Source organism: Sus scrofa, chromosome 8, assembly GCF_000003025.6.
Source record: "Sus scrofa isolate TJ Tabasco breed Duroc chromosome 8, Sscrofa11.1, whole genome shotgun sequence".
NCBI lineage: Eukaryota > Metazoa > Chordata > Mammalia > Artiodactyla > Suidae > Sus > Sus scrofa.
In genome coordinates this window covers 27,815,369-27,839,381 of record NC_010450.4, presented here as the reverse complement: position 1 = coordinate 27,839,381, position 24,013 = coordinate 27,815,369, and the positions used below count along the sequence as shown (strand labels likewise).

Sequence of the window (24,013 nt, the reverse complement as noted above, 5' to 3'; positions counted from 1 at the left end):
TAACCCACTGAGCAAGGGCAGGGACCGAACCCGCAACCTCATGGTTCCTAGTCGGATTCGTTAACCACTGTGCCACAACAGGAACTCCTATTTTTGTTTTTGTTTCTATTGCCCTGGGAGCCTGACCTAAGAAAACATTTGTATGGTTGATGTCAGAGAATGTTTTGCCTATGTTATCTACTAGGAGTTTTATGGTATCTTGTCTTAGGTTTAAGTCTTTAAGCCATTTTGAGTTTATTTTGTGCATGGTATGAGAGTGTGTTTCAGTTTCATTGATTTACATGCAGCTGTCCAGTTTTGCCAGCACCACTTGCTGAAGAGACTGTCTTTGTCCCATTTTATATTCTTGCCTCCTTTGTCAAAGATTAATTAATTATAGGTGTCTGGTTCATTTCTGGGTTCTCTATTCTGTTCCATCTGTGTGTATGTCTCTTTTGGTACCAGTACCACACTGTCTTGATTAATGTAGCTTTGTAATATTCTGAAGTCTGGGAGAGTTAGGCCTCCTGCTTGTTTTTGTTTTGTTTTTCCCCATGATTTCCTTGAAAATTCTGATCTTCTATTGTTCCATGTAAGTTTTTGAATTGTTTCTTCTAGCTCTGTGAAAAATGTCATGCGCACTTTGATAGGGATTGCATTGAAACTGTAGATAGCTTTGGGTAGTGTGGCCATTTAATGATATTAATTCTTCCAATCCAGGATTCATTTTTTTGAATCCTCTTTAATTTTCTTGATTAATGTTTTATAGTTCTCAGCATGTAAGTCTTTCACCCTCTTGGTCAGGTTTATACCTAGGTATTTAATTTTGGGGGGTGCAATTTTAAAAAGTATTTTTATATTCCTTTTCTAATATTTCATTGTTACTATTCAGAAACGCAACCAATTTCTGAATGTTAACCTTGTATCCTGCTACTTCGCTGAGTTGGTTGATCAGTTGGAGTCCTTAGGGTTTTCTTTATATGGTATCATGTCTTAGGGATAGAGTGACAGTTGTACCTCTTCTCTTCCAGTTTGGATACCTTTTATTTCTTTTGTTTGTCTGATTGCTGTGGCTAGGGCTTCCAATTCTATGTTGAATAAAAGGGATGAGAGTGGGCATCCTTGTCTTGTTCCAGATTTTTAGTGGGAAGGCTTTCAGCTTTTCTCCATTGAGTATTATACTGGCTGTGAGTTTGTCATAAAGGGCTCTTATTATGTTAAGATATGTTCCCTCTATACCCACTTTGGTAAGATTTTTTCATCAGGAATAGATTTTGTATTTTTGTCAAATGCTTTTTCTGCATCTATTGAGATGATCATGTGGTTTTTGACTTTTCTTTTGTTAATGTCCTATAGGATGTTGATTGATTTGCATACATCAAACCATCCTTGTGAACTTGGGATAAGTCCCGCTTGGTCATGGCATGACATAGGATCTTTTTTATGTGCTGTTGGATTTGGTTGGCTAAAATTTTGTTGAAAATTTTTGCTTCTATATTCATCAAAGATATTGGCATATAATTTTCTTTTTTGGTAGTGTCTTTGGTTTTGGTTTTGGGGTGATGGTGGCATCATAGAATATCTTTGGGAGTGTTCCTTCTTCAAACTTCTAGAAAAGTTCAAGAAGGATAGGTATAAGTGCCTCTTTGTATGTTTGGTAGAATTTGCCTGTGAAGCCATCTGGTCCTAGACTTTTGTTTGTAGGGAGTGTTTTTATTACATCCTCAATTTCATTTCTAGTGATCAGTTGGTTTAAATGATTTATTTCTTCTTGATTCAGTTTTGGTAGGCTGTTTGTCTCTAGAAAGTTGTCCATTTCTTCTAGGTTGTCAATTTGTTGGCATATCATTGTTATAGTATTCTCTTACGGTTTTTTGTATTTCTGCTTTATCCATTGAGATTTCTCCTTTTTCATTTCTTTCTTTCTTTCTTCTTCTTCTTTTTTTTTTTTTTTTTTTTGAGTTTTTTCTCTTCTCGTCTTCGTAAGTCTGGACAGAGGCTTTGTCTCAGCTCTTCTACCCATCAGTTAGGTGGCCTCCCCATGTTCAGATTCCTTTCCCCATTCACAGTTACCTCTCAGGAGTGCTGGTTCTTTCCTGATTCTTTTTTTCCTGCCTCATCTCTCTCTCTCTCTTTTTGTTTTTCCTTTTGTTCTACCCAGTTACGTGGAGGGTGTCTTGCCCTTTTTGGAGGTTTAAGGTCTTTTGCCAGTGTTCAGTAGCTGTTCTGTGTGAATTGTTTACATGTAGAATTTTTTTTTTTTGGATGTTTGTGGGAGAAGGTTAGAGCCATGTCTTACTCTTACTCTTCTGCTATTTTGATTCCCTTTTAGCAGGGATACGTTTTGAGTGCCAGACATGGCAAGAGATTCTTATTACATAAAAACTGAAAATCTTCTAGAAAATAGGGTGTCATTGATATTCATGATGAAGATAGCCACAATGGAGTGGTAACGGGGCACAGATGTAAGATTGTCTGGTTCAAGGATTAACAGGGATGTGAGATGTTAGAAGGAATAAATATAGGAAACTGAGATTATTTTTGGAAGGAGAGAGATAAGAGACCTGAGAGGGGACAAGAGAGGATTTAATTTTTTTTTGGTATTATTATCATTACCAATCTTCTTCCTTCAACTAACCACTGCTACTCCTGCGGTTATATATGGGGAACTTGATGAATTCCTATCTTTGAGAAGGATATGAACCAACTCTTCATCTAGAAGAAGGTGCATGTGGGAAGAGACAGAATAAATATATGAATATGAGTGCAAGGAATTGAGGAAATTTATACCAGAGAACCTCACCTGGTCAGTGAAACTAGAGGCAAGTTTGTTTTCTGGGAGAATAAGTGAAGGTAGGACACTTGCAGTAAAAGAACATTTGGAAAAGATGCTATGAAGAGCTCAAGGAAGGGCTGGTGGGGGGCTTACTAAAAGCTGAGGATGGAATAGTTTGTTCATCAGGTTTACATTTTAAATACTTAAAATTTATGGGGGGGGTGGGGACTTTTTTCTCTCATGCATATTTATATCAGTTTTTAGATTTTGCCTCATGTATCATCCCCACAAAAAAAAAAAAAAAAATTGGTTCAAAGTGGATTCTGAGACTTTTTTCATATGAATTTTTCTTTTTTAACAAGGTTTGGGGTGCAAATATATCTATCAAAAGAATGGTGATCCTCTGCACATAAGTGAACTCCTGGAGAGTTTCAAAAAGGATGCAAGAAGCTTTAAATTGAGGGCTGGAAAACATCAGCTTGAAGATGTGACGGGCGTGTTGAAGTGTTTTCTCTCTGACATTGATGATGCACTTCTTACCAAGGAGCTCTATCCATATTGGATCTCTGCCTTAGGTAATACATGTAATATAGAACAGAATAAAGGCTTGTCTTCTCATTTGATAATAGATTTTAAAAATCTTGATAATCTGAACATTTAATTGAAAGGAATTCTGGATGTAATGGCTCAGAACAGCAACTGGGCAAATATCAATAGTTGTTTATATCTGCTTCAAGAGAAATTTATAATGGTAATAGCTAATTTGTGTTTTATGGTAATACTTAGTTTTTGGTAAATTTCTAGATGCTTACTTTGTCTTAACTTTTGAAGTATTATAGTCAAATCCATGTAGGCTATTAATTTCTTACTAAGATTAAAATGAAAGATTTAATAAAAGATTGGTTTTACACAATTTTCCCATGTAGCTGTTTGACTTAACCTTTTTCATTTATTCTGCCTCTTTAGAGATACATATATATATATTTTTTTATTTATTCACTTTTTTCTAGATTCTGCCTTTGCTATACTATAAGAAAACTTAAGAAATGACCCTAGAAAAGCAGTTTTGTTAAATCAGTTAATGAGTCAAATTGATTTCAGTAAAACCTATATTTATATCGATTATTTCAGAATAACTCCTTTTATAGAAATAATACAATAAAGACTTTTAAATATAAATATTATCTTTAATCCCAGCTTTCTAATAGAGCTTTTTTTTCATTTTTCATATTATTTTATAGTCTTTGTCCCCACATCTTTTATTTACATATAATCTTTATTCTATTAGTAAACCAAAAATATTTCCCATATCTACAGTGCTTTCAAAATGATGATTTTGAAGAGTTCTCTTGTGGTGTAGTAGGTTAAAGATCCAACATTGTCACTGCAGGGGTTGGGTTGCTCCTATGGCATAGGTTTGATCCCTAGCCTGGGAACTTCCACATGTCATGGGAAAAAAAATGGTGACTTTTAATCTTCATTTTTTTTTTTTAGTTTTAAAATGTAACATTGAATTATAATATAAATTACTGCTATATTTCTTTCAAGTATTAAATCTATTTTGAGATTTTTTTTTTGGAAAATGACCTTTGAATTTGACTATATAATGCTCTTCTCTTGAGAAATAATTTTTTTCATTGAAAGTATTTGTTTAATATCAAACACAAATGTGATATTTGAAGGAATTAATTTTTAAATGTCACAAAACATACACAGTTTGAAAAATTATGCCAAGACTGACCCTTATCTATGTCATCAAGAAGAGAGTAGTATTACTGTTAAAAATTAAAGCTTTTCACAATTTAACTACCTAATCCAGAAGTCTTTGATTTGCTTCCTGCTATTTCTCAAATCAATAGGTTTAACTCTAATCACAAAAAAAAAAAGCTGATTGTGTAATTTTCTGGATTATAAAATATGGAATTAGATCATGCATATTTTAAAGCCCAATTACCTTGCCACTCTCATTTTTGTTTTTTTCAGAAGATTTTATTGTAATTTATAACCATGATGTTATTTATAGTATCTCTATTTTATAAAGACTTACAGTGTGTCTTTATTATAAAAATCAGTTATCAAAAATCTGTGACATATGCTTTTACTGAAGTTGTCAAATTTCATGACAAAGATGTCATTACTCTTGTCAATCTACCAGGTGAGGCAGTTGGGAAATATTAGCATGTGTCAGAGAGAAGTGTGTTCACCTTTCCTTTGGATGGGAACCCTTGAGAATTTACTAAGAGAAGGCTTTAAGTATTGGGTCAAATAGGATTAAAAATTCTTTGCTTTCAGATCCCAAGCAGCTCAAGCTGGCCTGTCAGGAAAGTGCCCTTTGTTGGGTCTGACAAGAATAAACCAGAACTCTCTCGGTGACCACATAAGAGAGCTCTCTTGGGTCCTGTGCACCCAAGGCAAAGAATGCCCAACAGTGGCATAACACCTGATTATATGATATATGACTTCTTCTTCTAAGAACACTATTAAAGTGTCTGAAATCTGCGCCTCGTTGAATAGCTTATTGTATTTGCTGTATGACCTGAAATCTATCTTCAGTTTTACTTTCCAGTTACTTAAGCTCTATTTTGAAGATATCATCCACTTTACTCTTAGAAGATTTGTGAAAACATGCTATACTAACATCATGTTGTTATACAAGTAGTAGTGTTAATTACATTTTATTGATTAAATACAATGACCTCTACAGTTAAAAACTGGATGACATGAGGGAAAATGTTTAGATTATACCAGGGATGATAGATAATGCTTAATTCACTTGTAGTATAGTCTTTGAATGTCATCTGGATTTTCTCCCTCTCTCACTCTTAGAGTCATCTACCAGCACAGTTAAGTCATCATGACCATGTTTATTTTTATAGATCTCACGTGCAGGCAAAATCAGTACAAAAGAGCTATCAGTTGAAGTTTTGAATAGGAGTGTACTTCAAAAATGTGTCACAGAGTTTCTTACCTCCCCAGGGATTGGAATGCCCTTTACAAGTGACTGTGTGCTTTCAAAGAATCATTAATGTGCTGCTGGCTTTCTGTGAATAGAATGCAGAGGGCTAAACAGAAAATGAAAAAGGCTTGTTTCCAAAGGTAGCTGGGAATTGAGAGGGAATATATAAATGCATTCCCCTTGAGTTACAAAGTCAGTACAAGTTATTCATTTGAAGAGAGGTCTTTTATTTCCCTTGTGAGTGAGTAAGTTAGACCAGACTACCACTGCACAGCTTCTAGAGTCTAGAACTTTGTAGGTTCCTAAATAGTTTCTCTAAGGATTTACCTTCTTGAGGGTAGAACAGTGGAGGAGATTAATTCCATCTCATCCTCCCTATGACTAAGTATGTTATGTCTGTGAGAAGGGCAGAGGGTCCTTCTTCCTCTCAGTGTACACCGGTTACTGGGGCCTGCATATGACTTCTTCCACTGTCCCCTAACCTTCTCCAAAGAGTTGAAGTCTCTGGGGCTGGGAAAAAGCCTTTTATCTCAATCTATGGGGTAAGGCACCGTTCATAGCTCTGAGATGGTTCAGAGTTTAGGGAAGAATTTTATGATTCCACAAGGAAAAAAGGTCACAAATGTCATTTTCAAATAAATGGTGAAAACCTTCCAAAAACTACAGTTAAAATCCTTTTGGTTTGTCTCTTCAATTTTTACTCTCATTTGTTACTAATTGTATATATTCCTTTCAGTTGAAGTTCAGTAATCGGAAAAGTCAAAGATAAAATGGGTTTTTAAAGTGCTTTTTTTTTTGAATTACAAAGTATAAGAACTATAACATATAACCATAGAATATTTATGTAAATACTTTTCTAGATTTAGAGAAGTTTGAATGTTTTTCTTTTGAAACTTAATCGAATCAGTGAAATACAACTGTGAATATTGGTTTAAAATACTTACCTAAGGCATTTTGTAATATGTATTACTAGTTTAGGCCTAAAGTTTTATATGCGTGTGTATTTAAATTCTAGATACCCAAGATGACAAGGAAAGAATAAAAAAGTATGGAGCCTTTATACGTACTCTTCCTGGGGTCAACCGAGCAACATTGGCAGCTCTAATTGAACACCTTTACAGGTGGGTGGATTCATGAACTTTTCTAGACATTTCAAACATGGCACTCAACATGCCATTATTTCTTAAATTTAAACTGTTGTGGTCAACCTTTTACACATGCGTGTGAACCTTTCACCATATCTTAAGAATAGTTTCAAAATGGAATTCCAACTTCAGCATCTCTATAATTAAGACACATTTCAGATAAATAGTCCCAGAGAATTCTTAAATGAGTTAGAAATAATCTTGACTGCATCCTCAAATACATCTGGTGCATAAGCAAGAATTTTAAAATATATAAAGAGGGAAGTTGGAGCAGATAAGGAAGTATAAGGACCAGAATTCAATAGCAAGAATCTATGAACACCGTATTTTTCTTGGTGGACTCTTAATCCCTTATTTGTTTATTATGAGTTTGTATCTAACCTGACTCCAATATTTTGGAGTCAGGCAATTGCTTAGATGAGGGAATCTGAAAAGTCAAAAACATTTTCTATGTCAAGACATGTAAACCCCTGCATTTGAGAGGATAAGAGGTGGCTTGAGAAATGACATCTGAAGGGTGGAGATGTTTGGAATAACGTTTTAAGTCAACAAACTGAAGATTTGCTTATTTTTCTATGAGCAAGAATTATTACAAAAACTTAAATCAGTATAAATATTGCTTAAGAAATATATTGTTTGCAGCTTCCTGTGTGAATGCAGTCTTCCCTTGAATACATTTCTATGAATTCTACTAAAAGTACTTTATTTGGAGTTCAAATTTATAAATCCTCCACAATCTGTCTTTTCTCTTTATCTTCATTTCCAATCACCACTTCTCATACATGTAAACTCCATTCGTATAAATCTGATTTTCTTACTGCCATCATATGAATAAAAATCTATGTACTGTTTAGTCCTATCTCTATGCTTATGAGACATTGGGACGTATTTTTTTTTCTTCAGAAGTTTGTGTATGTCACCAGGCTGCTGCAGTTATCATGATAATATTTTAAATATTGAATTATACATAATTCTTAAACTTCACATTTGAACTTCAAATAATGAGTCCTTTCTCATCCTTTTCTTCAACTAATGTACATTTTAGCCACTACTATGTACAACATAATGCCCATTAAGATTCCATGTGAGGAGTTCCTGTCGTGGTGCAGTGGAAACGAATCCTACAAGGAACCATGAGGTTGCAGGTTCAATCCCTGGCCTTGTTCAGTGAGTTAAAGGAACTGGCATTACTGTAAACTGTGGTGTACGTTACAGACGCGGCTTGGATCTGGCATTGCTGTGGCTCTGGCACAGGGCAGCAGCAACAGCTCCAATTAGACCCCTAGCCTGAGAACCTCCATATGCCGCAGGTGTGGCTGTAAAAGGTCAAACCGATATACTTTATAATAATACGTGAATGACAAAATAGTCTTAAGTTGACAGTTTCCAAATAGCACCAAGGAGCCCTGGGACATCACAGTAGAAAGTCACAGGGATGCCGTAGAGCGTTTTTTATTTTTATTTTTTTTAGGAAAACACAAAACCTTCAAGACGAATTTTAAAATGGAAAATTTTAGCATAAGACGTGGAATTATAGGGAAAGGATTGAGTGATTCATTGTGTGTTGAGGTCCAGGTAATGATTCAGATTTAAAGGGATGCATGAACTGGGCACAGAAGAAAAATAAGTATGAGATGTGAGTGAAGATGTTTTCTAGGAAGTAGATGTGCTCAGAAATGAGATGGCTCAGAGCTGGCTGACAGGAGGTTGTGAAAGGCTCTGTTGGTCATGTAAAAATATTTGGATTTCATTCCTTTAAGTGATAAGAAATGACTGATCCAGTCTGTTTTAGAATAATAACCCACATCTTAGGATTAATTGGGAAGAGGTAAGAATAGAGGCAGAGAAACTATTTCAGAAACAATTTCCGTGGGCTTCTGATGAGAAGGGCTGTATGGGAAGAGAGTGATCTGGCTGACTATGGGACACTTGGGGATGCTAGTGATGGAGCAGGGAAATAAAGGAAGAAAAAGAAAATACATAGGGTACATGTTTATGGCAAAAATTAAAGCAGCTATAGAATCTGAAGAGAGGCGAAGGGTACTAGAGGAGAATGCTATTGCAGAAGGAAGTCTCAAGAGAGGTGGAAGTGTTTGATAGTGTTGTCAAAAGTCTGAGAGGTCAACTGGGATAAAGTCAGATTGATTTAGCATTTACCTCCATCCCTTCCCTAAATAACAGATCACTTCCTCCATGACTAACATTGACTTAATTCCATTCACCAGTATTTATAACACACTACCGTGTGATTAGCTCAAAGTTTCTGACTTTAAGATACTTAGATTCTAATAACAGAAGTAGACATCAAAGTTTCCAGATGTTTACAGTCTAGTGTGATGAAAAGTACAGAGGTTGTTTCGAGAGGGATGGCCACAATTATGACATCTTCCTCTATTAACTTGCAATGCCTTTTGCATCCGGAAATCATGTATGCCGATCGCACTTGCTCTGTCTCTGCTGCGCAACTTGGCATTTCATTGTGAGTTTCTTACACTATCATACACACACACACACACACACACACACATGGCTGTCACATTTGCTTATTTTTCTTGTACCTACTCGAGTCTTTGCTCTTTATAGCCAGGTGTAGTTACCTTAGTCTTGTTTTATACATTTGACAGGGTTGGTCTCCCTTTTTGAGCATGTACTTTAGAAATTTGCAAATGTAATTAGACAGGCAGTCAAGCAGCAGTTCTATCTATAGCTGGTAACAGAGAGCATTAACAGAAACTTCCATGGGCATCACTTAGAGTTCTACATTTTTATTGGTGTAAATTTCCTTTCATTGGGGCAATGGCTTTTTTTCTTTTTAATCACTTTGAACTGTTTGTGAGTACTTTAAATGCTCTTTATAAGACTCAAGTGTTGTAGCCTACTGACCGTGAGAATTGACTTTTGCTCATGTCTGTTCATTGTAAAAAGCCATTAGTGAAATCCAAGAAAAGCGTAATTGTATTTTTAAGTGGTTACTTTTTGAGAGGTAATAGCCTATTTTGAATAACCATCCTAACACCTGCTTCCAGGCACTTTCTCACTTGATACGTATTTTATGGGAAATGGAGCCTAGTCCCTGAACGTTGAATTTTCTTCTATATGCCTCCAACTTCACCATTCTTACCCTGTTTCCTGCTTAGCTACTGCCCTCTCCCCCTCTTTTATTTATGCATCAGCCTCACAAGTCATTTGACAGCATTCTGCAAGCACACTTTTATGCCTTAGTTGCAGGTTGCCCATTAGTGGATTGTCTGGATTTGGGGAGTGGTGGGGGGAGGGGGCGGATTTCTTCCTTTGAAGAAGGGAGGATCCAGTACAGCTTTGTAACTTATACTAAAATCTTCTTTAGCCATACTCTCTTCTTACATTCTTAACTAAACTGTAAGTTACCTGGAAGAAAGAACTGTGTATTTTTCTTTCAATCACCACTGCACCGCTTATATCAGAGACCTTACATATGTGTGTGTTAAAAAAAAAACAAAAACAAAAACAAAAACTAGAGACTCTCATACTGGGGGAAGTAAGTCAGAAAGAGAAAGACAAATACCACATGATATCACTTATATCTGGAATCTAATATACGACACAAATGAACCTTTCCACAGAAAAGAAAATCATGGACTTGGAGAATAGAGTTGTGGTTGCCAAGGGGGAGGGGGAGGGAATGGGGTGCTTGGGGTTAATAGATGCAGACTATTGCCCTGGGAATAGATTAGCAATGAGATGAGATCATGCTGTGTAGCACTGAGAACTATGTCTAGTCACTTATGATGGAACATGATAATGTGAGAAAAAAGGATGGAAACATGTATGTGTAACTAGGTCACCATGCTGTACAGTAGAAAATTGACAGAACACTGTAAACCAGCTATAATGGAAAAAAATAAAAATCATTATATGTAAAAAAAGGGGATGAATGAATATGAAGGCTTACATTTTCAAATAGAAATGCGTTGTAACAAGCTCCGCTTTTTCTCTCACAGGGTTCAGAAATGTTCAGAAATCAATCACATGAACGCCCATAATTTGGCCTTGGTCTTTTCCTCCTGTTTGTTTCAAACTAAGGGACAAACTAGTGAAGAAGTGAATGTCATCGAGGATCTAATTAATAATTATGTTGAAATATTTGAGGTAAATATTTTAAATCCTTCCCTTGTTAAAATAGTTTTGATGTCACTGTTTGCAAACAAAAATATGTATTTTAGGATTTTTTATTCAGGTCTTTATGAATATTTAAAAAAATAAAGGCTATCCATATGATCATTATTTAGACATAACTAGCTTTTAAACTGCAACTATTCATTTAAATTTGGCAGCTTTTAAAGCTTTTTTACCATCTGGTGTCTGTTGGGCAGAATATTTCTATTTATAGTGTTTTTAATGTTTTTTTTCCTCAGTATCTGTATGCATTAAGTATATCTACTTAGAGGTGTGAAATTATGAATTTCACAAATTCAGTAATAAACACCAGGCCGATTGATTTTAAAGTTGAAAGCATTTTAGTTTCTTTTAATTGTGCATGAATTGGAAAAAAAAAGAAAATTGTGAAATACTATTCTGTGTTTTTTACTAGGTCATCTCTGTTCTTATTATTTGACTTTTCAATTTGCTATTTTATGAGATTTTTATTTTCACATTTCCTGAGAAAACTGTTAGAGTAGAGATTATATCTTAGTTAAAGAAATAAAAATGGAGGAAATAAGCCTAGGATTTGAATATGGGGGTATGGGGGGATTACAGTGGATTTAGGTCAAAGGTCCAGCTCCATTGCTTAACTATTTCTGCCATCTCAGTTTTGTTGTTTAACCTTTCAGGGCATTTTATTAAATAGTCTTGTATAAGACCTCTTATTTTCCAGGGCTGTGTATGTACCAGATGAAATCAAATAGGTTAATGTAATAGGTTACCTTTTATAGAGTTCTTACCTTCTTATAATAACTGATCAGAACATTCCTTAGCAAGGGAAAATAAACTATATTTTAATAAAATAACATAGTTTGTATCTTAATGTATAAGGAATGGGCACTAGAATTATTGGATTCTCTTTGTTCTTTGATTGCCTTTTTATTTCTTTTCTATATGTGTCCACTGTTTTTGATCAATAGCAACTTCTTTGCAATAGTTCTGATGCTGAGAAATGAAAGACTTAAAAAAGTATGGCTTTGCATGCTCTATTTTCTATTTTTGTACTGTTACATTAATAATAATGTTTATCTACATAGTTTTGTTAAGTCCACCTTTAACCAAATGGTGGAAATTTCGTAGGCACTTAAGGAATATTTCTGTTTGAGAAATGAGTCTTGACTCTCAACCAACATAAACTCTATCAAACCAGTCATCACTCCTTTGCTTATTAAGTCAACTCAGCAAAGGAGATTCCATTGATGGAATCTTCAGCCTGAAGTGGTGTCATCATAAGATGTTCTAAACTTTATGAGGCTCTATCCTGTTGGCTTTATTTCTGCCCTAGCTGTGTGAGCCCACGCTGATTAAAATGGTCATTCTCATTTGTTTTTAACATGTTGATCTTTAAATTCCTGAAAAAAGTTTATGTGAGGATGAGTACCGTCACTCCTTTTATTTTATTAGAATGTCCAAAATTATATTTTAAACAGGTTAAAGAAGACCAAGTCAAACAAATGGACATAGAAAATAGCTTTATTACCAAGTGGAAAGACACTCAAGTGAGTAGTAATAGTTAGACCTCCAATACATTTTTAAAGTTTTTTAAAAACAATAAAAAACAAAACAGTTCATTGTAAGTAAACATTTATTGTATTTATTTTGAAATTCCTATTGGAAGCAAAATGAAAGTAATGGGGAAAAAGAACCTAGATAAAGTAGCTGTGAAATTCTGCAGCAAAATGTATAAATACGAAATAGCCAAGTATGCTAATATGAGTTTTTCAAAACATTGATGCAAAAATCAGTTTTAGTCTTATCAACATGTCCTTTATAAAAATCAGTGTTCATTTTTAAAACCACTGTTAAAAATACTAGTGGATTTCAAAGGAAGCATTTAAAGTAAAAAAAAAAAGAAAAAATGCTAGAGTATATTGAAAATTCAGACTCCCAGCATCTTTCCATTATGCTTGTGAAATTATAAGTTACTTCTTATATGCTTTTGCTTTGCATGCTTTTGGATGATTGCAATGGTGGGAATGTTTCTCACATGCTCTTTGTAACCTACGTTAATTTATGTCTTAGGTTGACTTTTCTATGTCTTCTCTTGCTTTCCTCAGTCACCTTATATTGGATTTCTCTGTTCAGGTTGCACTTAGCTTTTCCAGGGTACCGTTCCTCATTTGATGAGTATTCCGTAGACTTTCTTAGAGTTGATCTCTAATCATCTTCTTCTGACTAGGGATTGTAGTGGATTCAGGGTACCAATGTAAATAATAGAACTGGATCAAATATTTCTCCTCAGAGACACACTCAGAGCATGAGGTGAATGCTTCCTTATTAGTCAAATCCTAAGGTTGCCTCATTCCTACAATACAAATTAGAGAAGCCCTAGGAGTTACCATTCCATGTGAGGAAGATGAGAAAAGACTTTCACCCTAGTGCCTAGACGCCCAAGTACTAATACTTTGTTTTTAAATCCCTAAGAAAGTACTCCCTCCATTTTGACCGAAAGTAATTAATGCACCCTCCAGAGAGCTAGGTGTAACACTAAAAAATGTGGCTTATTATCAGTTAATTTGCTTGGATTCTTGCTTTTGGGGGAGAGTTTCAGTTATGAAATAAAGGATTATTTGAGCCCAAGGGATAATCTTTGGCAACACGCTCTATGTTGATATTGGATAAAGTATGAATACCGTTCTGCAGTTTTATCATTTATATTCATACTACAATAAAGAAATGAGTCTTGAATGTTTTTTAATTAAGTAGAAGTAAGTGAAAATAAGAAAATAATTGTCTATAAAAGAGACTGATTTGGCAAGGAAAGCAGAAGAGTTTGGGGGAAAAAATCTGTTCTTTTGCTGGAGTTTATCTCTAATTCATTGAAAACTCTCCTCTGAAGTAGTTTTCTGACAGTCTCTATGTCTTATTTCTGTTTGAATTTCTTAGCTTTTCTTGTTTTGGGCTGCACTCTATGCGTTCTTTGTGTTTGGTTTTTTAATTTTTAAAATGTGTCCTTCCTGGAGAGTTGTTTATGCAAACACAGGGAAAAATAAAAATGTCAACTGTATCTTTTCTTCCCTAGAATTTTTGTGAGGTGCTGAAAGTGAGAAAGGAAAATTGGAAATAAGCTTTCCTAAGCCTTGAGAATAACTAAGAACACTTCTTCAAAGTACATTTTTAATGCCTTTAATGTTTTCCCCAGAAGTTTACTCATCAGGTTTTATTCTGAGGCAAATTTAACTTCGGGATGATTGTTCCTCCATATGATTTTTTTTAAAAAAATGAGTGATGGATGTTATTTCTAAGTGGTTATAGAGCAAGGGAATTTCTGAAAAAAGCAATTCAAAATATTTTTCATAGATTTCTTTGGTTCTTTTGTTAATCTTCTCCACATTATGCTGTCAAGCTACATAGCAATTATGCTTTTTATTTTCTGGCTTGTATATTTTATTCTTCACTTAATATGTCTTCTTGGGTATAGCAGTAACCCAGATAACCTAGCACTTGATGCTTAGCTAAAGATAATTAGCTCCTTAATCTATCATCACTTCACTTTTAATTTTCTTTGCTAACTATACTTTTTCTATTTGTAATTTTAATATAGCTCTGACCTAATTTATCTTCACATTTCAATTTGGACTTTTCATCTCTGTTTCTGTTTCACTCTAGCCAAATTCATTATTTCAGTAAGTTTTCGGTTTTTTTTTTTTTTTTTTTTTGCTTTTGTTATGGCCACACTTGTAGCATGTGGAAGTTCCCAGGCTAGAGGCTGAATTAGATCCCACAGCCACAGCAATGCGGGATCTAAGCCACATCTGTGACCTATACCACAGCTCATGGCAATGCTGGATCCTTAACCCCCTGAGCGAGTCCAGGAATCAAACCCACATCCTTATCGATACTAGTGGGGTTCTTTACTACTGAGCCATGACGATAACTCCCCAATAAGAATTTTAAGGGTATGTGAGGTCACTAAACTCTTGAGTAAGAAATAAAAAATCGCATTGTGATTGTGGTTGCTGATCATATCATTTGCATAGATTCCTAGTCCTTACATAATCACATCTGGAAAATGGGTATCATTATGCTGTTAGCAGGGGGATTGATCTCATTTCATTATTATAAAGTCTTTAGAAATATGTTTAGGACTGTGTATTCTTGCAACATACTTACATTTGCTGTTTTCACATCTGCCCTTTTCTAGGTTTCCCAGGCTGGAGATTTGTTAATTGAAGTATATGTAGAAAGGAAGGAACCTGACTGCAGTATTATAATCCGGGTGAGTCCTAAAGATGAATATAAAGAGTGATATTGGAAATCATAAGTGTTAGCATTAGTTTGCATATCTTGAATTTTCCATTATTTCTTCTATTTTACTTTACATGTCTAATTCAAACCATGACAGGTTTGACTCTTCATACTTACATCCTCTGGAAATTCTGTGTTTAGTCATTTGGAAAGGGACCATCCTATATTCTTTGGGTTGTAATTAGAATGTTCCATAGAATCTGCAAAACAACCTTAGCCCTAACCCTTGCTCCTCCCCTTCTTACCTTCTTAATATTAGGCAACTTAGCCTCAATCTTCTTACCTATAAAATGAGGGAAAATTATAGAATTTGTATCATAGCATTGATGTGAGGACTCAATAAGATCTTGCCTATAAGACACTTAGCAAATTGCTCAGTATATAAGTAGTAGCTTAATAAGCTACTGCTAGTAGTACTGTGATGATGATGATGGTGATGGTGTGTTGATGATGATGATGGTGATGGTGTGTTAATGATGATGGTGATGATGGTGATGGTGTGTTAATGATGATGGTGATGGTGTGTTGTTGATGATGATGGTGATGGTGTGTTAATGATGATGGTGATGATGGTGATGGTGTGTTAATGATGGTAATGATGGTGATGGTGTGTTAATGATGATGGTGATGGTGTGTTGTTGATGATGATGGTGATGATGGTGATGGTGTGTTGATGATGGTGATGGTGTGTTGTTGATGATGATGATGATGATGGTGATGGTGTGTTAATGATGATGGTGATGGTGTGTTGTTGATGATGGTGATGATGGTGATGGTGTGTTGATGATGGTGATGATGGTAATGATGGTGATGGTGTGTTAATGATGATGGTGATGGTGTGTTGTTGTTGATGATGATGATGATGATGGTGATGGTGTGTTAATGATGATGGTGATGGTGTGTTGTTGATGATGGTGATGGTGTGTTGATGATGGTGATGATGGTAATGGTGTGTTAATGATGATGGTGATGGTGTGTTGATGATGATGGTTATGATGGTGATGGTGTGTTGATGATGAGGTGATGGTAATGGTGTGTTAATGATGATGGTGATGGTGTGTTGATGATGATGGTGATGATGGTGATGGTGTGTTGATGATGAGGTGATGGTGTGTTATTGATGATGATGGTGATGATGGTGATGGTGTGTTGTTGATGATGATGATGGTGTGTTGATGATGATGGTGATGGTGTGTTGATGATGATGGTGATGATGGTGATGGTGTGTTGTTGATGATGATGATGATGGTGATGATGGTGATGGTGTGTTGATGATGATGGTGATGGTGTGTTGATGATGATGGTGATGGTGTGTTGATGATGATGATGATGGTGATGATGGTGATGGTGTGTTGTTGATGATGATGATGTTGATGTTGATGATGATGATGTTGATGTTGATGATGATGGTGTGTTGATGATGATGGTGATGGTGTGTTGATGATGATGATGATGGTGATGATGGTGATGGTGTGTTGTTGATGATGATGATGTTGATGTTGATGATGATGATGTTGATGTTGATGATGATGATAATGATGTTGATTAATCCCCATCCTTGTATACTTGTATTTCGTTTCCAGTCTTTCAATGTACTTGAATATTAGATAATTCTTCCCTTTATTGAGAACATTAGTTAGACATTTGTTCTGAATTGAAAAGATCCTTCTCATGCTACCATATTCTGTACTTAGTCTGCCTTAGGGAGAATAACACTGATGGTTCAGATTCCTACTTAAGAAGATTACTTTCTCTGTATGCAAAAGACACATGCTGCCATCTAACAGCTTTAGCTTCTTATCTTTTTTAAAGCTCAAGATTGTTTAATCTGGACTTTCATTCTGGACTTTCACTATGTCAAATGTGTTATAATGATTATTCTGTATGTTTTTAATGATAATGTGTTATGACACTTTGGCTTAGTCGTGGAATTGAACTACTAGAGCTGTCTTGCCTCTCCTTGGCCACATCGCTTTGTTACACTGACCATGTGATGTTGATTGTAGGGAACATGAGAAACCAGTAGAGATTAATCAGTAGCTAGTCTACCACTAATGTGGGAAGAGGTATCCAAGGCACACGACTAAACTCCCCTTACACATAAACCCTTTTGTGGCTCATTTTAACTTGATCTTACTAATAAAGCCATACAAAAGTTATTACAATTGAGCAACATTCATATTTTAAATATTTTCACATAAAGGACTGTCCAGTTTCACCTACAACAACTCTGAATTCTCTTGAAAACGTGACCAAAAAATGCAGAAATAATGATTAACATTTGTTTAATATTTATGACCTTGCACAACTCTTATTTTTATCTCAGATAATCATCATCTCAACCCAAGGAGATAGGTGAAGCAGGGGATGTTTCAAGTTTGTATGAATAGAAACTGAGAATTGGTACCATTAAAGCCTAGATGCAAACTTGATCATCATATTCCAAACCTGATGTTCACTATACCGATGTGCATATTCCTTAGAGTAATGATTTCCAAAGTGTGCTTGGTGGAGTCCTAGGTGTGGTAAAGAGGGGCCTTGGGGGTCATGTGGGATAAGAGGGTGCATTCTGGTCTTCTATTCCTAAGTCAACCTGAGGAGCTTCCTGCCAACTCTTTCTCTAGTTGGATTTATCATTAATTTATTATATTAAGAAAGGACCACACTTAAAAAATTGTAACGCCATTTCAGATGAACAGCATCACTGAAGTGACTCATCTACTAATGTTTCTGCTGCTTAAAGTTCTCTACTTTTCCCAGATGCTAACTTTTTTATAATTTTAATTTTTTAAATTTATTTTTGCTTTTACGGTTGTATTACATTGGGCTTTCCTAACTAGAAAATAATGGACTTTGTGGTATCATTAATATAATCCAAAGAAAGCACTAAATTTCATGAACTCCATAAGATGAACTATATGAGTTACCTGTAATGAAAAACATTTTGTGTTATTTATATGTATACAATATGCTTATGATCAAAAATGGACAGAAGACATGGAAGTGAGCACATTTTTTAAGGAATTTTTTAACAGGTGCCTACTTTTACTGAAAATGTGTACTAAGTTGCAGCTCTCTATATTCTAATGCTCTATCATCTTTTCTTTGTTTAATGTTATTACTGAATTCTAATTGAAGAAAGCCAACTTCTTTTGGCCAGTGTGCCTTTAAGACTGGCGAAAAGAAAAACAGAAAGAAACAAATCAAAAATCCCCCAAGTCCCTGAAGAAGGTGGTGTGCTTGTGCAGTAGCCTGAGGCTTTGAGGCTCTTACAGAGCTGCCCCCTTGCCTTCCCAGCTGATACTGCAGACAGTAGCCTGTGCCCTGAAAGCCTGGCTCCAGCACTCTTCGGGATCTCACCTTCTGTCACTTGGCCTGGCAAGATAACCCACAGACCACTAAACCCCGGGGACTTTTTGGCATGGGAGACAGCAGGTGATCATGTATAATTTAGGGTTGAAGCTGAACGAAACAAGCCACTTTGAACTTCTGATTGTAGAACTATAGAGTAAAAAGTTTTATCCCAACAAGATCATTGGATCTGCTCTCTGTTAAAGGTCTTTCTGAGTATGAATAGGTATATCCTTCCCTTTTGAATTAATCTAATTGTTTACTAAATGAGAAGAAAATTATCTTCCTGATTATGTCCACTTTGTAATTTTTGTTACATTATGTGGAGAAGATCTGAATAAGCTGTTTTCTCCATGAGCTTTAAGAAGCTAGTTAAAGACACTAAGAGGAAACTTGGAGTATCATTAGGTGGTGGGTACAGGCATGAGGGGCTGTTCCCACCCTAGCAAAGGCTACATCTGTGTCTGATGTATATTTTGAAGAAATTTTGCTTCTCTTGCAGATATCTCCTGTGATGGAAGCAGAAGAATTAACTACTGATATATTAGCGATAAAAAATATAATTCCTATGAAAGATGATATCTGGGCCACATTTGAAGTCATAGAAAATGAAGAGCTTGGTAAGTAGTTTTCATGCTAGGGAGTCTTAAAAGTCCTTAGAGTTGGAAGAAATTTTTTGTATTTCGTATATATATTTTTTATTTTGCAAGTCATTCCTAATATTTTCTGTTTTTCTAAAGCTTAATACCTCATTACGAGTTCCTGTCTCTACCAGTGCATGTGTTGATATATGTGAGTGCCACTGCCCTCCTAGGACCTTCCTCATTGAAATAATTAGATTATTTTATTGCTTATAAACATAGACTGTAAAGCATTAGGCATGGATGTTGCTGCCTCGGAAATAAGGCCTTATTTATAAAAGAACAAGCAACTCTGTAACAGCATTCTCAATGTACCACCACCATTCACTCTTCCACCTTATTCCTGTATCCTAGTTATTTAGTAAGAACAAGAAGGCTGATTTAAAAGATTATTACTTTTTAAAATAATTGTTTTAAGCCTAGCAGAAACTTACTTTTTGGTTTTTGGGTTTTCTTTTTTCCTTTTTATCTATCTTTAGTGAAAGGGATCAGATATTTTGTCATCTTTTATCTCAGATGCAGAAGGATAAAGAGCTTTTAAAACACCTTGACTACCCAGTGGTAATAAGGCTAACATTCTAATGATACCATTTTGGTTTTAAAGACCTCTAGGAAAAAAAAAAAAAAGATGCATAACATCTTTGTACCTTGGCCACCTGTATAGCTGATACCTGCTAAGGTCTTGGGACCCTTTCAAGTATAGCTATCAAATTGCCAAAAGTAAAATCTTGCCACCCACAAGCTCAAGATAAATTAAAATTGAACCTTGAAGTCATGTATTATTAGGAGTGTTGTAATCAGTGTTAGGATAAAAATGGGATTATCCATACTTTGTGTTGCATTAGTCCATTTTGATGTTTTTATTCCTTTTTTTATTGTGCACAGTTCTTTAAAAGTCGAATTTCTATTAAAACTCCTTTTCAGCATTCATTGCTGGGATTCAGTGACACTGGTCCTTTGGTGTCAATTCGCACCATCTCCCTCATAGTTGAGCTCAGTCTGCCCCATGCTGAAAAGGGGCTCTGGTAAATGGCTCATGTGACCACTTACTGCCACATCCAGTGGATTTGCTTCTGACTCGACTTTTCTTGTCCTTCCTGTGGCATTTATTTTCTCAGAAAAGTTCACTCTGTCTTCATTGCTACCTGGATCCTCCTGGTGCTCCCATCATTTTATCTCATTTGTCAGTTCTTCACCTGTCTGTCCCCTAAGCAGTGGGTTTCTGCTGCTCCGATCTCTTTCACCATCTTTTCTTATTTTACATATTCTTTATAAACAGTCACTTCTATTCTTTGTGCTTGACTAATGTGTGAGCATGTGCTCCCCAGGTGCACCTTTTTTTGTTCCCATATCTAGCTCACCTCTTTGCCTCCTTTGAAACCCCTACTAAGGGTTCTATTGCACTTTGCTTTTTTTTTTTTTTACATGGCTATCACATTAATTTATTTTCATCTTCCTTAATGAGAGCTTTTCAGAAGGAAGGAGAAACTCACTTTTTTTCTATCTATAGTGTCTGGCACAGTGCCTAGGTCATAATTGCCATACAATTAACATCTTTTGCGTAAGTGAAGCACAATTTTGTATTACTATGTGGTTCAGTGGTGGTAGAGTCCTGATTTTTGTTGTTTAATTTTAAGGAGAGGGGCTAGGTTACCAGCTTTATCATATTTGTGAGTGAAAGATAACTATCAGCATTTCTGCCAGAATTACCTTTCTGAATCACAAATAGGATCATATTGTCTTAAAATCTTTTCATTATTGAAGACAAGACAGTCTCATCAATAAGGCGTACTAGGAAAACTGGAGAGCTACATGTAAAAGAATGAAATTCGAATATTTTCTCACACTGTATACAAAAAGAGGCTCAAAATGGATTAAGTACTTAAATGTAAAACCTGTAACTATAAAATTCCTAGAAAAGAACATATGCAGATCATTCTTTGACATAAATTGTTGCAATGTTTTTTGGACCTGTCTCCCAAAGCGAAAGAAACAAATGGGAAGAATAAACAAATGGGATCTAATTAAAAGCTTGTGCATAGCAAAGGAAACAATTGACAAAATGAAAAGACAACCTACTGAATGGGAGAAAATATTCGCAAATTATATATCTGTTAAGAGATTAATATCCAAAATATGTAATGAACTCACATAAGTCAATAGCAAAAAAATCCCAAACAACCTAGTTAAAAAAAGGACAGAGGATCCAAATAGACATTTTTCTAAAGAAGACATTCAAATGGCCAACGAGCACATGAGAAGATGCTCAACATCACTAATCATCAGGAAAATGCCGATCAAAACCACAATGGGAGATCACCTCACAGCTGTCAAAATGGCTATCATCAAAAAGTCTATAGATAATAAATGTTGGTGAGAATGTGGAGACACTTGGTAGGAATGTAAATTAGTGCAACCACTATGGAAAACAGTATAGAAGTTCCTCTACAAACTAAAAATAGAATTACCAAATTATCTAGCAGTTCCATGTCTTTTAGACCCTTTCCTGAGTTTATACCTGGAAAAAACAAAAACTGTGATTCAAAAAGATATATGCCCTTCAATGTTCATGGCAGCATTATTTACAATAGTCAAGACATGGAAGCAGCCTAAGTGTCAGTTGACAGATGAATATAAATACATACACACACAGTGAATTACTTGTTCTTCATAAAGAATGAAATTCTGCCATTTGCAATGATGTGGATGGACCTAGAGAGTATTATGTAAAATGAGTCATAAAAATACAAATATTCTGTTAAATCCACATATAATTCCTTATACATAGAATCTGAGAAATAAAGCAAATGGGTGTGTGTGTATGTGTGTGTGTGTGTGTGTGTATAAAATGAAACAGAAACAGACTCACAGTATAGAGAACAAACTAAAGGAGAGGGAAGGAAGTAGAGGCGAGAGAGGGTTAAGGGATTAAGAGATACAAACCATTGTGTATAAAATAAGCAATAAGGATACATTGTACAGTACAGGGCAATGCAGCATTGTTTTGTGATAACTTTAAATGGAGTATAAGCTATAAAAACATTGGATCACTTTGTTGTATGCCTGAAACTAATATTGTAAATCAACTGTATTTCAATATATTAATACATAAATGCGTACCTTTTTATTATTTCTTCTTATCCATATTATCCATCCTTCAGGACCAACACAAATGCCTCTTCCCCATGATGATAATGAGATGAATGTGGTTCTCACTGATCTTTTCATGATTATTTGCTTAAGGATCTGCAATACTGCATACTAATCTGACTTGTAAAATAGTAGCCTGGTTCCGTTCTGTTTTTTAGGATTTACCATGTCTTCTAGGACCTTTCTACCTCTCACTACCTCTAGCATGGTGGATAATGTGGAACATATCCTTAAATGTCTTGTTAACTTAGGTAGAACAAGATAGGGGTATGCATTCTGAACCTGAGTGACTAAGAATGTTGCCCTGGGGAAAGGTTGAAAACACATAAAAAGTTATTCCCACTTATAGATTAGGAACCATTAAGAGATCTCAAGGCCCCAGTTAGCTTTTAGATAGCTGATGGTCTCCTGCATGCTTCTGTTGCTTTTTTAGGAGGTCCACAGCAGAATAATGAATCATTGGAGGTAGGCATCCTTTTCTTCCTACCCTTGTTCTCTCAAAGCATATCCCTGTGTCACAGCTTTGGAGGTCTGTGCCTTTGGGCACTGGTCTTCTGGAGTGAGAGGAGCAAGCAAAATGGATGAGGCTAGGAAGGAATTCTGTATAGCTAGAAGAGAGATTGCAATATATCTGGAAAAACTTTTTTTAAATTTCATCTGGGAAAACAAAGGGATGTTTACCCTGAAAATGACTAATTGTTAACTTGCATGTGCCAATTAATACATCACGAATGGTACCATTGGAGTCAGGTGGATTTTTTTGTTGATGATGGTGTCATTGTTCATTCCTGCTAATTAAAAAAAAAAGTTATCGTGATGAAGATATAAAAAGACTAGGAGACCTCAAGTTGTTTTGACTTGTAAATGTCCAAATATTTAATCAAAGCCCCATTGCATGTACATCAAGAAAGAATACATTTAAATGGAGTTAGGAATTCAAATTTGGCATGGTTTTAATGTTTGGTGAACCATTCAAGTTGAAATCACCAGAAGAAAAACGTAAGAGTATTTTTTACTGCTTTTAGAGGAACAAAGCTAAGAAAGCAGCAAAGGGGCCTGTGATTATGTTGCCTTACTGAAGCAGATGGAACCTGTGTGTCCCACCTGACCTTCTAAAATGTTAAAAGCTTTATTTCTAGTACCATGCAGGGATGATAAAGTGAAATGTAAAAAGATAAAAGTGAAGGCATTGGTAGTCACAAGACTGTAGTTGATAGGAAGAATGTCAGCAGGGAATTGGTACTTTTTCTAATGTAAATATAAATCCTCCAAGTAACGAAGCAACCAAAAATAAAGAAGTAAACAAATGGATAAATAAGTGAACCAGAAGTGCTGAATTTTATTTTAGGTGCCTGTAAATTTTATTTTATTTTATTTTGTCTTTTGTCTTTTTAGGGCTGCACCTATGGCATATGGAGGTTCCCAGGCTAGGGGTTCAATTGGAGATACAGCTGCCAGCCTACACCTCAGGCACAGCAACATGGGATCCAAGCCACATCTGTGACCTACACTACAGCTCACAGCAACGCGGGATCCTTAACCCACTGAGCGAGGCCAGGGATCAAACCTGCAACCTCATGGTTCC

At 35.5% G+C, this 24,013-nt stretch overlaps 1 protein-coding gene across 11 annotated transcripts in view; it reads left to right on the top strand.

Moving 5' to 3' along the window:
* Positions 1-24,013, top strand: part of ARAP2 (ArfGAP with RhoGAP domain, ankyrin repeat and PH domain 2) — a 189,152-nt gene that overhangs the window by 121,183 nt on the left and 43,956 nt on the right. For 9 of the 11 annotated variants that reach the window (XM_003128906.4, XM_021101087.1, XM_021101090.1 and 6 more), the window contains 6 exons: positions 3,118-3,330; positions 6,727-6,832; positions 10,837-10,984; positions 12,469-12,537; positions 15,183-15,257; positions 19,140-19,257. In XM_003128906.4, coding sequence (XP_003128954.1) covers positions 3,118-3,330; positions 6,727-6,832; positions 10,837-10,984; positions 12,469-12,537; positions 15,183-15,257; positions 19,140-19,257 — 729 coding nt within the window. The remainder of the gene's footprint in view (positions 1-3,117; positions 3,331-6,726; positions 6,833-10,836; positions 10,985-12,468; positions 12,538-15,182; positions 15,258-19,139; positions 19,258-24,013) is intronic. The other 2 variants (XM_013978574.2, XM_021101091.1) reach the window with 1 other exon arrangement.